This window comes from Netta rufina (assembly GCF_964035555.1).
Source record: "Netta rufina genome assembly, chromosome: 6".
Taxonomy (NCBI): domain Eukaryota; kingdom Metazoa; phylum Chordata; class Aves; order Anseriformes; family Anatidae; genus Netta; species Netta rufina.
The window spans coordinates 36158768-36177315 of record NC_140129.1 but is presented as its reverse complement, the minus strand read 5'-3'; the positions used below and the strand labels follow the sequence as shown (position 1 = coordinate 36177315).

Genomic DNA, 18548 nt, shown 5'->3' with positions numbered 1-18548 from the left:
AATTCATTGTGACTGGCATCATATAAACAGCTCAGTTCATTAGGTAATTAATTTCCATTGAACATTTACTACAATGTCCATCTAAGTAATGCACAAATGGAGACTGGTCTAAGCATCTCATTAAAATATTCTCTGCAGTAAATTTGACAAGCTTAAGAAAAAAATAGTTGTATCAACTGAAAAGCTTGCATTTACGTAGTACCTTATTCAATAACTCAGGAGAACATACAGTATGCTATCTGCAGGATAGCATTTTTTTTTTTCCTCCAGATGTCTCTTTTTCCTTCCAGAAGTTGCAGAACATTGGACAAGCAGTAACAGATGATGAACACATGCATAACTACAAATGGGCAAGCTGATTGTTTTCAGAATTGGTATAAACATTTGCTCTTGGATTGAGATTTAGCCCATAGCAAATCTTTACATTCTCGTTATAAACCTCTGACAAAAAGAGCTTCTAATGAAAATGCTGACAGTGTGAAAACGTGGTTATGGTCAGGAAAACAAATGGATAAAAAGTGGCATTTTGTAGTTCCATATGTATATTTCATCAGGGAGAGCCGGGCTCCGTCTTTACTAAGTTTACATTTCAAAGCAAAAGCTTGACGATAACTGCTTCTCCTACCCTTTCTATTTAGGGCCCCCAAACCTACTACTATTACTGCTATCTCCTACGCTAGCATTAAAAAAATAAATAAATAAAAAAATACAGAGGCTGGAATATGAACTTCTCTGAGAGCTCAGCAAGAGAGCCAGCAGCTGGATTTTTAGCATCCCTTTTATTTTAGATTATACAGATAATAGTGGAGACCAACAGCCCGAATCAGGACATGGCCTCAATGTGGTAGGGTGTTAAAGGCTGAAAAAACATAAAAAGGCACATGTGGAGAACTGCATTGCCTGTGTTTGCACAGGGGCATGGCAGAAGGCAGTGCAGGGGGAGGAGGAGGAAGAGGAGGAGAGGCCCAGCAGGATGGGAGCAGTGAGTCAGGCACTCAGGGGAGGCTTCCCAAAAGCTGCTTCTTGTAGGGAGGTGTAAAAAGAGGTCCCTCGCCCCCTCCTGTATGAGAAGCGGGGTGTCTAGAGGGCTGTGGCATTTCTTCCAAACTTAGACTTGCTGTTATTTTGAGCTACTCAGATGGAAACACCAACGTGGGAGATGAGGGTTGCAGTGTAGGGGAGTGTTTCAGTACTGTGCTATTAAAAAAAAAACACAACAAACCACCAAAAAGTAAAGATGGTTTAGGATGTTTAAGTCATATATGGGATCCATACATGGGTACAGGACTAGAGAAGACTTATATGCTTTTGTACCCACAATGGGAGCTTGATGGGGAGCAGCTGTAGCAGCTAAAACATCCCCAGGCACACAGTGCCTGCAGCCTTGCACATTTCATGGTGCTCGGGGCAGCACAGGAGAATGGCAGAGGCAGATGAAGTCCGTTGAATGTTTTTCTTCATCAAAGGACAAGGAAACAGCAGATCAGTGGGTGATAATTGAAATGTGGTCCTATATGCCAATATGACCACCTGAATGTTTTGAGGGACAAGACATTGAATTGGGTGCTATGTGGCAGAACACTAGTGCTCCCTAGGCTTGCTTTAGACTAGCAGCTACAGAATAAAGGATAAGAAAATGTAAGATAAAAAATCCCGAACTCATGCTGTTAAGAACCAGGAATGTCAACCAAACATGGGACTGAAAAGCAGGAGGAAATCAGACAAAGTGACCCTGCAGTAAGGCAGTAAAATCTGGCTGGGTATTTACAGTGGCGTTACTGTTCAGGATCAGACAGAAGGCACTATTACCTCTTCATGAGCACAGTGGGTCCTGTCTGGTTCTGAAGCCCATTACTGAAAATGACCAAGATACTCGTACAACTCAAAAAAAAAAAAAATGTCCACGAAAATAAAGCCTTGAATACTGTGTTAGAAGCAATGATGGATGTGGTGAGACGAAAAGGAGCTACACAAGCTCAGTTAAGTTATGACTGAGGATGCCAGAGGAATGGCAATGAACCACGAACTGAAGGAAGCAAACATGAAGGACAAGACCGTGTCTCCTCCAGAGCCAGTGAGGGTTTTGTGAGTGACGTCAGCATGACCCAAATCCTGCTGCAAGGGGACAGAGGACACGCTCAGCACAAAGAGGGTGCTGCAAGTAACACTTTTGCATATAGCAAATTCAAATGTAGCTGAATTTCAGGAAGCCCTCCTGATAGCAAGATTGCCTGTGGAAGTGGAAAATCCTCATGCTGCAGAGATAGTAAACAAATATACCGAGCATAAAGGCTTCACTGGCGGGTGCTATAATGAACACAGAATTATATCGCTGCAACAATATACACCCGCTGAATTTGACTCCACTTGAAGAGATGAGAGCTCTTAAGTTGCAACGTTGAAAACAATTTAATCGAACCTGGCTAATTAGAATATAACAAGTAGTTTAAAATTATGCAACGCTCTAAAAATCTTTTAATTAGTTTGAAATTCTGATGGCAAATTAGTAAACGTACTTCAGTAACTTCCTGTGCCTGCCTCAATATATAGAAAGAAATAAGATATGTTTTGTCAATAGGGACACTTTGAGCAAACATACACAAGCAGAAAATAATAATGTAGAGTAAGGAATAATTAATTAATTCAAGCTTCAAGATAAGATCACTGTGTCCTGCTGACCCTACATGTTAATCAGTTGATTGATTAATTGCTACAATCATAATAATTATAGGGTGTAAATCTAAATACATTTAATGATAGTTTACACTTAGAATAAAAATGTCTTTTATGTCTGCTTATCTTCTTCATTTCTTGAAGCCCAGTCATATTTTTTTGTTTGCCATAAATAAACCTGAAGCATTTTTAGATGTTATCTTTGTGATGAGGTAGGTTTATACTTCATTCATCTCATCAGTGATTTTTTTTTTTTTTTTTGTGGCCTCCACCTCCTGTCTAATGAAAAATATGTTCCTGGACGGGAAACAATTGATTATGTGCAATGCCCAATACAGCTTCATCAAATGCTCATCCTTAAATGAAAGACAAGGGGACACACCAGTAAGCCTATTGTGTAGTTATAGACTGCCTTTATCCAGAAGAGCTTTACACGCTGAAGACTTCTACCACATAAACACAGTCTGGGGCTGCATGGTACAGCAGATTAGCAGCACAGGAAAATATTAACCAATGCAAGCTAAAGGAAATTAAATATGTATATATATATATATTTTGGTTTCTTACTTATAGACAATGCAGAAGATCTTGACATCTACATCACCTTTGATGGGAGTGACTCCTCTAAACCAAAGGTATGGGTCCTTGTACCTAAACTGGCATCACTAAAATCCACCTCTTAAAATGTACATGAAAGGAAGAAACAAGAGTTCCTCAGTTAAATCTGCTGAACATTATTAAAATGTGCAATTAAATACTTCAGTTCCCATGAACTCACTGAGCCAGGAATGAGGCGTTTTGGTAGGAGTGTGAGGTAGGAGTTGTAGTTGTATGCTGCATGTCCTGCAGGTAGTCCTAGGTAGGTACAAGTCCTACATGTTTGGTCCCGACAGCTGCTAACATTACAACTCCTTTGTGTTTCTCTTGAGGTGGAAAGTGGCCTGAAGTGGGAATTTCAGTTGTTTCAATAGCAAAATACCTTGGTGATTCAAGGATCAAATTTCTTTTCATTTTTAACATTTACAAAACTTGCTAGCTTATTTTTTATCTTATTTTTGCTATTGCAAAATATTTGAAAGTCTTAAATAAGTGTGTTCCTTATATTTCTGAAAAGCATATGTTAAAATCAGTTAAAATCTAGACATTAACACCAGATTTCCTGACCAGTTTAAGTTCTGCAGCTCTGGAAATTCTGGACTCCTCTTTTCCAGAGTTGGTATCCATATCCTGCTTTGCAACTCTTGTTTTGCAGTGATATTTGTTAAATAAATAATGCTAGGTTAGAAATTATAGTATAAATATTTTAAGGAGCCACTAAAGCATTTTCAAAAGAAAACGAAGCAAATTCCACAGAGTGAATGAACTTTTGCAGCCTTCAAAGGGTTACCTGACCTTTTACTTTTGCAGCTTGCTTGACTCAAAGTTACAGCATTGGAGGAGATAACAGTGAAACTGTACTATAAAAATAAATTACTATCATGAATATTAAGCAACAAGGATATAATAAACATGACTGCTTACATGATTCTGATTTATTGATACTGATTTGCTAGTAAATTATCACACAAAGTACTCGTTTTAGTTGTTTAGGAACATGTGCAAAATAAAGCTTGGTGGACACTTCCCAAAGACCTTGACATCTGTCACTGAATTCATACTTAGGGATTCTTGATGCCTATTTTTCTGGTATGTGGTACAGCGGTGTATTTACTTTCCTTTTCTACATACATATGTATATATTTTATACATATATATATATATTTATTTTTTTTTTCTATGCTGTCTGGCTTCCTTAAACTGCTTTTTAGCTCTGCACAGTTTTAAAAACTACTATCATGGAGGTTCAGCTCTGACACAGTGGAACAAATCCAGCTGCAAAATCTCCTAAAGGCTGTTCATGCTTGTTCTGTTAAATAGTGCTCACTTTGAGTCAAGAGGTTTCATTACTATATTTATGAACCTCTTGGCACCAGGAGTTGGGATTTCCCAGTGCTAAGCATTAATGCATTTTGCATCACTCTTTAGCATTGGGAACTCTGGATCACTGGTGCTGAGGGGTTAAAGACAGTAAAAAGCAGATCTTTATTTCCAGATAGCAATCTTTAGTGCATGTGTGCATGCTTGCTGTTTGTGTGTGTGCGTGTGAATAGTCTGAGCAGCTATCAGATAACAGAGGGAGATAGCGGGCTGCCACAGTCACTAACAACTACCAGGAACTGCAGATTTTAAGGGATCTCAGCATTAACAGCCTGCTGCCTCTATTCTGCATCAGATATTTGTTATCCAAATTGATGGAGAGTATTCCATCTGAAAATAGGATTATTCTCCTTTAAATTTAAAGCCTGCTTTGTGCTTATGTGGCTTATATCACTTCATGACATGGTGTGTTATGTCAAACCTAAGATTATTTTTGGAGATTTCTGAGACAGAATCTACTTCATTTTGCCTGTCATCAGCCTAAAGCATGTGCCAAAAGACCCCTTTTTTGAAGCAGTCATTCACAAATACCATCTGAACTAAAGGACAGCTACAGCTTCAAAGAAAAAACACGTATCTTAGATCAAATTCCACTAACATTTCATAAAGTGGTCACAGTTTTGATACTTCTTTGCAGAGGATTTGTATCCACACAGTGGGCTATTTTCTTTTTTTTTTTTTTTTTTTTTTTTTTTTTTTTTTTTTTTTAGTGTTAATACACTTCAGCTTACAAGCAGGAATGTAGCTCATCAGGTGCCCTGATCTGCATTGTAAAGAAAAACAAGCAATGAACTCAGCTGCAGAGAGCATGGGCTAGTTCTGGCTGCATGTGAACACACAGATGCAAATCAAACATTAGTCAAGGAAGAGGGTATTCTAAAAGTGGCACTTGATAGCCTGGAGTGAGAGCTGCAGAAGCGTATATAAACCTGCCTGCCAGGCAGCCCTTCCTGCTTCTTCCTGTTTGTTTTTTATAGAAAAAAAAAAAAAAAAAAAAAAAAAAGAGGAATAAAAGGGAAACAGAAAGGAAAAGAAGAAGAAAGGAAAAGAAAAAAAATGTGAAAAAGAAAAAGAAAAAGGAAAAAAAAAAAGGAAAAAAAAAAAAAGAGAGAAAAAGAAAGAAAAACACACCAGATATTTTCTAAGAGTTTAAGAATATCTCCACTTCTCAATTATAGTTTTTCAAGTGTCCCACCTTTGTGGCTGCTTCACAACTTACTTTTTTCTGAGTGCTGAACACAAGTTTGCTTTTCTAACAATTTAAGCATACCTAGGTGAAGAGGTTTTGTGTCTCACTAGGATCTTTTTCCCAGTGCAACTCTATCACTCAAAAGTGTTTAACAGTGAATGAGTCAGACCATGAGCTGTCTGTGAATTAGATTGTGCTCCTGATCTTAGTGAGATTATCTGTGTGATATACTACCTTCCCAGGCAATTAAGGCATTAGTGCTTTGGTCAAAATGTAACAATATTCTCTCTGAGTCAAACGGGTTAACAGGCTAATGAATTTTATATAGAAGGGAGTCAAAGGGAGCAGTTTGACTCTCCCGGAAGCAAGACAAATTGCATTTTACTTTAAAGATGTGGGCATTTCAAATTCAATACCTGTACTATAAGCACAAGGCAGTGGATTGCAGAAAAATTTCTGTGTCCAAGGCAGCATCCTTCAAGGCAGCATCCTTAAAGACGAAATTCTTGTTCACTGAGTTTTTTCTGCCATAGGTTGCCTCAGCTCTGCACACCATTTTTGGGGGAGGATGTGAGTGCTACTCCTTTCTTCCATTCCCACACTATTTCTTGCTTTGCTTGACCCCTCTTTTTAGCTGTTATCTGGTACAGCTGGTGGAGTCCAGCTGCTATAGATGCTTTTCCGTAGCCACATTGCCCGTTTTTCCAGTACTACTACTTTCACAATTTGTGTCCCTCAAGAGACATTATAAATCATATTAACTTTGAACTCTGGCCCAGCCTCGGTAAGAACACAAGCCTACCCTCACATTCAGACGTCATGACTTTTACAGAGTGTTTCAGTTGCAGCCGTACTTCCCATGGCAGGCACAACTTCTCCCAAAATGGTGAGGTTGGGAAGCCAGGGCTGTGTCAATAGCTGCTGCAAGGCGATGTTGTCAGGGACTGGGAAATCAGACTTACACCCCAAACAACCTGTGCCTGATTTTAACCCATGACTTAACATTTGTCTCTAATCCTGTGTCATCAGTAGGAATTCTGTGGGTAGCCCTATTGCTGTTATGCTTGTCATATCATTTTGCTTTATCATCCCCTTTAGCAATGTGGTGTTTTCCTTTTCCAACATTGTATGTGTGCTATTGTGGTAAACTGAGAGGATATTTTCTTTGACCATTCATGACTTGATTCTGTGCCTGCCTACTTTGTGGAATTTATAAAACATTTAATTTCATTCTTTCTCCATGTCATTTTCAGACCATTTCCAGAAAGAATTATCAATTGTAACTCCTATCTGAGCAACTCCTGCTCTCAGGTTGCAAAAGTGCTGTTGGAGCAGGTCAATACTACTCAGATGTATTTCTACTAGATTCTCACTCAAAGATTTGCCATGGTCCTAAATGTAAAGGCTAAAGCCATGTATTTTCTTCTAGTTTATTTAATGCACTATTATCAGGAGTCTTCTCTGAAGTTGCAAAGTTTCTTCCCTGATACCATGCCACTATGGACACTTTCTGTCATTATAAAGGAACATTTTGTAAAACTGCAAAGTAATGCTCCATGTCAAGGCACGTTTCATGGCTGGTTTTACCTGCCAGAACTTCAGGTCCCATAAAGAGGAGAAATTTCCAAAATTAAAAGTCTGATATCAGTGGTTGGAGCATACTGAAGTTGGAGAACCCTAAGGGAGGTAACAGTCCCTTGAGAGGGAACCAGGGGCCCAAGCTGCTTGAAGCATTCAGTATGCATAAAAGTGTATTCAGGATTCAACTCCATAAAGTTAGGGTCTACTCTGAGTATCACAGATGTACCCAAAGTCCACACTTACTGTGTTTTTAGATTTTCCACAGCACACCATACATTATCACAGTAAACACCATTTGCCGTTATTCCTTCTGCGGGGTAAATGTACTTTCCTTTAGCCACATCTTCAAGTACCCATGTAACAAAGGCCAAGAAACAACTGCCACCACCAAGACTGCTTATCATGCCTGCTTCTCTGCTTGTTCAGACCCAACAAGCCAGCACACAGAGATGTATGGCATTAGAAGGCAGCAACTTTTAGGTAGTAAGTAGGTGTAAGGAAAAAGGAAGATGGCATGGAACTGGAGGTGATGACTTTCAGCATCCCCTTCTCTTGCTCTTGAAGGCTCTTCTTTTCTCTCCCTTCCTGGTCTTCTCTTTCCACTTTCCCCCCCTCTTCTCTTCCATTTTTGCACTTCTGAAATTGTGTAACTGGGGCATTATAGGCTGTTTCTCCTCCTGTTATTACTTTCCCTGAGTGGAAGCTTCACTCACAAGCCTGATGAACATTTTTCCCCTCAAACCCAGAGTGCCAATTCTCACTTTGTCAAGAGCTCCAGTTAACCTTCATGAGAAGTTCCTCTCCCCCTGCCTCCCGCAAATGCTCCAGGTTACAGAGATCTTGTCACAGCCACTAAACAGCTCTTCCTCTCTCTCTTTTTTCTCCTCCTATCTGCCTGAACCATGTTATTTCTTGGATATCTCAATTTCTCTGTCTTCTCTTTCACGGTTCTCTCCGTGGTTTTCTCCATGAGCTTCTCCTATGCTAACCTACATATGAACTATCAAGTTGGCTCGCTTTTTGCTTCTGCCCTTTCTTTCTACTACAAAAAGATTCTCTTAATCACAGATCAAATTTAAATTATGCAAATACACTCTATTTTTTGTGCCCCAAAAGTAAAAGAGGAGCAAGCTGAAACTCATGTCTTTTTCCATTTGCAATTTTTTGGTTCTGCACTCTGTCAACTGGCAGTCAGTGTAAATCCAACAGAGAGGTACTGGAGCCTCAGTGATTAATCTGGCTATCATTTACAGATGTAAACATTTTTTTTTTTTCAAATTGTAGCAAGACACACTGCTTCACAAATGATAATTCCACCCAGCATCCAGTGACTTCTCCCTTAAGCACTAATGCTTTGATCACCATTGTCCCATGGCATTGTCCCATGGCCCAGAAAAATCTTTTAGCTTTGTTAGTACTTGTGCAATCATGGATAATCCTCAGTTTGGACATAATGCTGTCTAATAAATGCTATTTTCAAGTACTGGTTTCAAAGCACTACTCTGGACCTACTGTGTACAGCAAAGTTTGTGCAAAAAGTTCTCACTGAGCAGATTACTACAGATTCAGATCCAACAATTTATTGTGTAAGCATTAAACCATTCATACAACAAACACCTGTGCAAGCCAGTTGGCCTAGTCAATTCTTGTTTAACATTTAATTATGAATATAATTAGCATGAGTTAAGAGACAGGCCAGGCATCCGCAATAAAATTTCCACTATGCTAAAAAAATTATAACTATAATAAGAAAAAAGACTAAATTGCAGAGAGTATGTCCCTGCTGTGCAAACTTTGCATGACAGCAACATTCAAATACAAATTCTTTTAAAACTTATTCCTTTTCTTTTATGAGGATTTTACAGCCTCCACCATATATTTATAAGAACAAATCACATAGTTTTTCTGTTGCATTAATTTTAAGGCAATTTTCATCATTGATGTAACCCTTTTGGTGAGATTCTCCTCTTTTTCTCGAAAGGTAAATTAATTGATTTGATAGTGTCACTGGAACTTTGTCTTACGTAAAACTCATCTAAGAGTTTTATGAAGTGCTTTTTGTAGCACAACAGAATTGTGTGCTAGCAGAAGAGAAGATTTAGTAAATATTACAACATATATCTTTTTATAGGTAGATTCTTATGTTTAAAAAAAATCATCAAAGTCAACTTAGAGTCAGGTTCCCTATCGGCAGGTATTATCTCGGCATTCTTCACAGAGCAAAGCCCTGCAGAGAAGCTAAACCACCATATGTAGTTTTTCTTTTAATTTTTCTTCAAATAACTTGTTTATAAATTTCCATGTGGGGAAAAGGAAAAAAAGAAAAAACAAACAAACAAAAAAAGTAAATGTTCTGTCCGTATATTTTCTATCCATGCCCTTTATTTCTGAACATGTTGGGCTATTTTCCACCTCAAAAAACAAATCTATTCATAGACATGCCCTCCAATTTTTTATTCTAAAGCGGTTGCTTCCAGACCTGGAAAGATCTATTTAAAAATGCTGCTGAGTAAAAACAGTTTGCAACTGTGAAGGGAAGGTCACCAAAGGAGAGCCAGGAGGTTACTGGGGCATCTTGTTCCTTGACACCTCTTGGGAACAAAAGGCCTGGAGTGAACCTCTCGTGTTACCAGCCTGCTGCTATTACAAATACGTCAGCCTCCATTTGCATCCTTGGTGCAGGTGTGCTTTCTTTCTGCCTCCAGTCTGAGTGGAGACCACGCTAGAGCATGGTGGCTTCAATGGGTGGGAAGAAGTTTAAATGTACTTGCAGGCAGTTTATACACCCTCTTGTGGAATATTTATATATTTCCATGGATGGATATACCTGAGACTATCCTATCCATAAAATATATATATATATATATTGCTTTATTTAAAGAAATATGAGTTGTGGCCCAACTTTTGAATACTTCTTGTTTCTACACTGTTTTTTGTTGTTATAGTACTGTTCATGTTTAGTTTCTAGACCTCTACTGTCTTCTGATTTGACCCAAAAGGTATAAATATGATTTATCATGTGAGATTTATTGTGGTGACCTTGGGTTTGTTTACTAATCACCATGTTCACATGAAATTGAGGCTTTCTGGTGCCATGCCAAGCCCCAGAACTTCCTTGAACAAGTAAAAGAAGGCTAGGAAAACAATTTCAATAGGAGGCTCGCCAACTGCGAAGCTGAAGGCAGTTTGATTAGGACTCGAAGCCCACAGATTGAGATTATGACAGAAATTTGCATAATGCCAGAGACTGATAAGATTTGGTTTCTCAGGAACCTATTACGTGATGATGTTAAGAGACTGTCATGGATTTCTTACAGTGCAATATGCTGACTTGTCTTTCCAAGACGAGTTGGCCTTGAGCCTTGTTCTTTGTAAGCCTCGAGTGAGGTTTCTTTAGATGGCTTTTGAAAATTTCTTTAGACATCTTCTGTAACTTTCCACCAAGATGATACAAGGATGTTATGACTGTCAGAATAAATGAATGTATTTACTTCCTTTCTGTTTCCCAGCTACTATTTTCATAACACTGCATAGTGGTTCAGAGCAGGTCCTGGCTACACCACGTTTTCAATGAATGTAGCTCTGCTCTTTGATCATGATTATGTATCGATGACTGGATTTGTTTATTGCCTCCTGACACAACTTTTTGCCTGATTTGGATGGAGGCTGCTTCCATGCAAAATCCTCAACAGTTGCATTATTCAGTGAAAATTTTGTGGTGGCCTGCTGCAGACCGAAGTGTGATCGTTGCCTGAATAGACATGAGTTTCTGCACCACATCGCCTCGGGCTGCACATGCAGCAGGTTTGGGGGGGTATGAATCCAGAGCAGAGCCCAAGCTCAAAGCAAACCCTTCTCCTGATGCCAGCCACCCTGGAGATGAAGACAACTGACTGACATGGAGGGGTCTGATGTCTCCTCATAGCAGTGATACCTTTTGTGGGTTAAAAAAACAGCCTCCTGTTCTAATGAAAGAAACATTTCTTGCTTTTATCACTGTGTTTAGTAGGTCCTTTGTGGACTGGGCAGGACCAGTGAAGACCAGTATCTCATACCATGAGAACTGTAATAAACTTAATATCTAACATCTTTCAATAACCCAAAGAGTTATAAAACTTTGTCATATGTAAGATACTAACTAACCATTTTCCTCAGTCTCTGTATAATAGGGTAGCAAAAAACATTATAAGATTGATAGGAACGACATTGTGAATTCTGCTTAGCATACAGCAGGAGACCTTAATTGATATATCAAAAGGATATGTGTGAAATCACTTGAAAAAAGTGTTAATAATCTAGTAGAATAACCAAAATAAATAAATAAATAAATAAATCCAGATCTTGAAAAAATAAAAAGTGTTTCTAATGTGGGCCTTTGGCAGTTTCTAGGCATTTAAATTAATCACCATTATAATTCTAAAAAACTTATTATCTCCCATCTAACTCTGAAGGTGCTGCAGTTGTGTCCTTGGAAGGATTTTAGGTGCCTACCACTCTACTGCTCCCCATGCAGAGAAATGTTTAGTTTTCTGCTAGGGCCAAAAAGCTTGAGCTCCAGAGATGGGGGTTTCTTTGCCAAAGTGTCTGGGGAGGGCTGGTCCTGTGAATGAGATTTTGCAACCTTTCATTTTTAGTAATCTCACTACTATGTTCATCTGTCTTAGCTAGGGAGCTCACAGGAGTAACAGATACCTTCATTCAGCAAACTGTCTGTGGAAGCATCATTTTGGTAAAAGGCTTCTATTTAGAGTATATGCATATATGTTTACACTTGTGTGCATGTGTGTTTTAAACGATAAATAACCTATTTATCTACAATACTTACATGACACCTATTAAATTTATATTATAGATAAGGAATTGAAATAAAGGTGTAATCATTAGACCTCACTGAAAAAAATCTTTCCAATGTAGTAATTTTTCCAACCTGTTTGCAGACAAAATCAAAGATCTGAATTCAGGGCTTTCAAACCAGAGACAGATGTTGCAGCTTTGGGAACCTGGTGGAATTTTCCTTTATGGAATATCAGTTTGGATTATTATTTTTTTTTAACTGCAGTTGGACAGATGAATTGTCTATACAGCTTTCTCCAGCTGAACAGATCTGGAATGACTAGTCAGCACTTGAATATTTTCCATGTTGAATTTTCCCATTTATTTTATACTGTGGATATCAGTCATAATTGCAGAGGACATCATAGTGTCTAAAGTAGTAGACAATTACTTTTTTTTCATGTCTTCTGCCTGAGACATCTGAAGAAAACTTGTTCAATTAAATTAAACATTCATAAGCAGCTAACACATTTACCTGCTAATATTTTTAACAGTTTTTTGGGGTAGTTTTTTTTTTTTTTTTAATTTATTTCAGTGGCTGAAGTTCTCACAGAAGTTTGCATGGCCATACAGATTGAATTCTGCAAATAAGGTGATTAAGTGTTTCAGTTATTGGCACTTCTACCACCTTACTCACATGAAGCACAATTTTACTTGCAGACAATCTGTTGAACCACGTCTGTTGATCTTGCAGAAAATCAATAGAACTATTTGCGGTGCTAAGTAATTTAAGTGTGGCTGAACCTGACTTCATAGCAGCATTTGGGCACACTTCAGAAGTGCATATTTCATCCAAAATACCACAAAATGACTTGCCAGTAATATATTAGACAAAGTCCTTGAAAAACCTGCTTTCCAAATCCTAAGAAACAAAATTAGTATTAGGTCAGAGGTCTTGTGGCCTTCCATTTATCATTTATAAATTCTCTGATATAAGCTATATGGACAGTAATTATCCAGCTTCAGCCTGGCAAGCAGAATTCTGAGATTCTATAATGCCCTGAATTATCTCCTAATATTCTGGCCATATCTAAATTGTTCTAATATTATGGCCATATCTAAATTTATTTGTAGGGGAAATTGAAGGTAGAGAGCAAGCACTTTGCCTAATACACAGGACTGTAATATTTTATTCCTATGCACATAATAGTGATGTTAATTAAAATAGCATCATCCAGGAAAAGTAATATTAAGCTTGCTACGGAATTTTTCACATAATCTTTAAAATAGCATCAGCATAAGAAGACCATGGCACCTCTTAGGTACTTGTTCCTCCAGAAACTTCTAGCTAAATGACTAAATCCCCAAGAATTAGGGGATTTACTGTTACTAACCACTACAGGTTTTTACACAACTTCATCTTACTTACCAAGTGTATGGCTCTGACTGAGGATTGCTTAGTGCTGGACCAAGGATATAATCATCCAGGCAGTGTGGGAATGTGTCCTAATTATTACCTTTTCCCTAGCAGTCTTCAGGTTGGTTTATTTCTGGTGATATTAAGTGCTTATTCCAGTCGTACTGCACATCCCATGCAATACATGCTAATAATACTGATTTTGGAAGAATGGACAGAAAAGACAGAGACACAATAGCCTCTTTTTTACAACATCCTGAAGCAGAAATTTTCTAGCAGTGCAGCACAGACCAATTTTCTAGCAGCTCAGGAAGAGCAATTAACACAAACTAGCTGAAGAATCAGCTGCTATGGAAATGATATTGAAGACAAGAGATTTTTTCTTTTGCCTCAGGACTATTAACATGTAGAAGAGCTCCAAAAACACTGGAAATGCCTGATTGTTGTTTATAGATGTTATTTAAGTAGAGATGGTAAGAATATGGATTTGTAGATACTACGGGAGTAAAGGCCAGATAAAGAGAAGATTGATTGGAAATCGTAGGTTACATTAGACAGTTGGATTAGGTAGAAGTCACCCTGATGCACCGTAAAGAAAGCAACAAGAATCAGGGATTTGAAACAGTGCAAAGAATGTCTTAGAGTACTAGCATTTTCTTCCTAGGAATAAACTGTCTTAAAATCCTTCTATAAATGACTGTTCATTAGTCTATCAATGTGTATAATGGCTCTCAAAATCATAATAAGAATTAATAATAGTTCAAATAGCAGAAAGGGACATTAATTTCTCACTCATGAATATTAATGCTTTAGGGGAGAGTCTCTTCCCGACATGCTTTCAAACTCTATTTCACAAGTCTCTAATCGGTTACCTGTTATTTTTACTGTCAAAATACTCCCCACTGGGCCACCAAAAGATTTCATATCGCCCCAACTTGGATGGTAGCATGAGGGTGAGAACAGAAGATAGCATGAAGGATGAGGTCATGGTGTCGTGATAATGTTCTTCAGAATACAGCAGAGTTGGCTGAGCCAAGGCTCACTCCAAAGGGCAATGAGAAGTAGTGATAAGGGGGGACAAAGACTATATTTAGGTCCAGAAGACCAGCTGGATTACCAGGACGAGAAAGTGAAACAGGCAGAGGATAAATTATTAAATGCTTGACTGTGGAATAATGTGCATAAGAAGAGGTGCAAACAGCATGCCAGGCTGTGCCCCATGAACTGAACACATCCTCTAAGCGCACCAGGTCTCTTCCTTTCTGAGAAGAGGTAGTTGGTGGATGGGAACCACCTGAAGACTATGTTCAAACGCTGGTGCTTCAAAAAGGCATTTTATCCTAAAGCATTGCAGAAACTGAAGCTCAACAGTAAGAAGATCTTTATTATTTTGCCCATCTTAGCATGGCAGAGACTGTGAAGTAGGAATTTAGGCTGGAGGGAGAACCTTCTCCATGTAGTTTCTGTGTGCTTTGAATGGAGAAGTGAGCTGACAAGAGAAAACTTCCAGGTAATGTGTTTCTTTACGTTGTGTATTTAACTGCGCTGCATCTCTAAATAAGTGAGAAGGGAAAGATCTTGTGAGATGTATTTAACCTCATTATATCTGATGCTGGGTCTTGAAAAGCTTTAGTTGAACTAAAGACTCTTATGAATATAAAATCAAAGTGAGCCGTACATTAAGGGCTTCATATTCTCTGACAGCTGCGCATGTGCACACACAGCTCTCATTAACAGTAATGGCAAATATGCATGCCCATCATTCAGAAAACGGATCTCCAAGTACTTTATTCTTTATTGTTTCTTTCTTTTTTTTTTTTTTCCTGGCATTTTTTTTTCTATTGGACTTTTAATTAAACTCCTACTTGGCCCTTTCCCTTTAAGCTATCTCTTCCTCCCTTCTCCTCCCCTCCCCATTTTCAAGGGGAGTAAAACCCAAATCACTCTGTTTTTGAGGCAAGTTTTTCCAAGCTGCTACAGTTTTACAAAATGCACCTGCAAATATTAAATACAGAGAGGATTTGCAGCATATAAACCAGAGACATGTAACAGAATAAGTGCCTTGCACTTTGAAAATACTTCTGCTGCCTGCTGACTTCTAAAAAAATAAAAAATGAAGCAAAGGTAGATATGAAAAGTAGAACACGATCGTTTTTGCATTCTTTTTGTGATCACTGTAAGGCAAGAGTCTGCAACCTTGTGGAACAAAACACATGCATTTCATTCTGATTAACATAACGACAACCCCTTCTAACATAATTCACAATTATTAGTCTCTCCTTGTGTTTGGGGATATATAGATTATCATCCAAGCGTATTTTGAGCACATACACATTTTAATTCCTTTCCTAAACCATTTTAGGCACTGAGGTAATATTGCATATATAAAATTTATAGTTCAATAGTTTGATATTTTTTTCCTCTAGTTAAATAACTAAATGCTGTAGGAGGTAAAATGCAATCAACAACAATAAAAAGACAGGATCATGGATAATGGAAGGTAAGTCAGATTTGAGATGCCTCTGTTCTTCCATTTTAAAGTTTATTATTATTTTTATATAACAGGCTATTTCACTAGCTTCTACTGTATCTGATGTACTTACTTATCGCCTCCACAAACTGTTCAAAGAAGCAGTATGGGAACAGCGGCTCAGGCAGCTCTCTGAAAAACATCTTGAGTGCTCCGGTGACAACGTGGATGTCCTCCCACTGGCTGTCGTCCAAATTCAGCTTCTCTTCTGGGAAAACACGAGGAGAAATGGAACAACTGGTTTTAATGAAACAATTACAAGACACTAATTATTATGTTAATGTTTGCCTACTATCATCAGCAACCGTTAACAGCCTTCTGCACCTAGAGGTTTGGTGCTGTGCATGTTTCCCCCCCCCCCCCTTTTTTTTTTTTTTGTAGGAAGAGAACATTTTCAATGGAATACCATCTGTAGGAATGCAGCTAACAAAAAACAAGAGACACAAAGAGACAGTACCATTGACACAGTATGTCAGATACATTTATTCCCATAATGCATCAGTATGAAAATTAGCATCACAGCTCAACATGATTCAAAGCTATTTGGTTTTGAGGCCGAGGGGCTAAGAGTTGCCAATGATGGCCGGCTCAAGGGACCGGCCTAAAGGCCTTGCTGAGCCAACAGGAGACATATGCTAAACATGGCAATAGAAAATGAGTTATTGCTTTACATGTGTTAGCCTTGCTATGTACAAGGGAATAATGGGTAACGCTTTTCTCCTTTTTTTGCCTGAATGTAATGTCAGCAAGGAATAGAGTACTGTGAGAGAAAGGATATTAATTCCTTCTTACTGCTTCAAAAATATTTTGTTTGGTTTTCATCTCTGGGAGGAAGATTTGCCCAGCAACAATATTAGACAGACCCCTGTTGGCCTACCTAGGCTATGCAAAGCTGTCAAAAATGATAACACACTAAAGACAAACCACAAGTGCTTACAAAACTGTTTTACAAACAAACAAAAAAATGTTTTCTTTTGAAGCTTGACTGAGCTAAGGAATTTAAATATAAAAGAAACTAAATGCTAAAATAGAGTTTCTAATAAAAAATAAAACAAGATTGGATGATTATTCTATTTTTCTCCTTTTTTATTCTAGAAGTGTGATACTATTAGAACAGAATAAACAATGAGATCATAATCCATATAAAACTCTCAGAAAGTGTAAATCCTTATTAGACCAAATTAAAATGACACACACTTTCTTCGAGTTCTGCTGCTCCAAAAATGGAATTCGCTTTTTATACATGTGCTATGACTCTCATTTTTAGAAAATTTCTGTCTGAATGTAAATCAAGGGCCAACCATGAAAACTACTGTACAAATTTAATTTGAAGCAACATAATCCTGAAATGTTTTACTAAATGTCACTGAATTTTCATGTTTAGCAATTCAGTTGGCTTCAAGAGCAGCCTCTTTAGTGAACTGTTGTTAAACAAAATGGTAAAATTATTGGAGACACATGGACACCCACAACTCCAGATCCCTGGTACTTCAATGCAATAGTTTTCTCACTATAGAGTTTACTTTTGGTCAGAAAAAATATTATTTGGAATGGAGACATCTTTCAACTTTTATGTAATAAATATTACTGAAGGCTTTTTAAATTTCTGGATTTGGGAAACGTATACAAATAAAGGAATGGACCCAATTCCTTAACTTGGAGTAACGTGAGACAAAGCTGGAACAAAGGCATACTTGCGCATTTTATTTAGTTGTCTCGCGGTTTTTTTTTTTCCCCCCATCGCATTACCTCAATCATAAAAGTAATGATTTGATCTCAAATGAGTTAGCAGAGGGGATCTTCTTTAGACTCTGAGATCATATTTGATTGATCGTATTTCAACAATTAGCCTTTTATTTTGCCACACACTATTGAACTAGATCGACAGCAACTTAGCAGGCCAGCTTTAAACAGTCAACTGTTAACAATAGCATCAAAAAGAGAGACCTGATGGGGTTTACTGTCACTTTAAAGAACAGGGTGGGTTTTCACATTGTTGAAATCTGTCAGATATTTTGAAATGTCCCTCTCACTATGGTGCCACACCCCCTGCGTGCCCTTATAATAAAATTGGTTTTACTCCTGATTAAATCATTTTCTCCCTACCCACTACCATACTTCTCATAATGGACCTGTGTGCTCTACAGCTGGTGTTCTTCCCATGGTACCAATTCTTACTTTATCTTTTAAGCACTTTGCTGCTAAGATCTCATGCAGAGTGCTTATGTTTTGTTAAGAGCTTCATTCTTAGAGAAATAGCTTAACACATGTTCTAAAAATGTTGTACAACTTATTGCTTAAAACACATTTAGAAAATGTATAAGTACTGTAGCTTTGGCACAGAACTTTAAGTAGAAACCTTAAAAAAAAAGAAAAAGAAAAAAAAAAAACACAACTTGTTTTTGCCA

General features: G+C 37.9%; 1 protein-coding gene across 1 annotated transcript in view; it reads right to left on the bottom strand.

Moving 5' to 3' along the window:
• Positions 1 to 18548, bottom strand: part of ARHGAP15 (Rho GTPase activating protein 15) — a gene marked incomplete at its 3' end in the record, with an annotated part of 333310 nt that overhangs the window by 44511 nt on the left and 270251 nt on the right. Inside the window, exon 12 of the mRNA XM_084289199.1 lies at positions 16214 to 16348. Coding sequence (XP_084145325.1) covers positions 16214 to 16348 — 135 coding nt within the window. The remainder of the gene's footprint in view (positions 1 to 16213; positions 16349 to 18548) is intronic.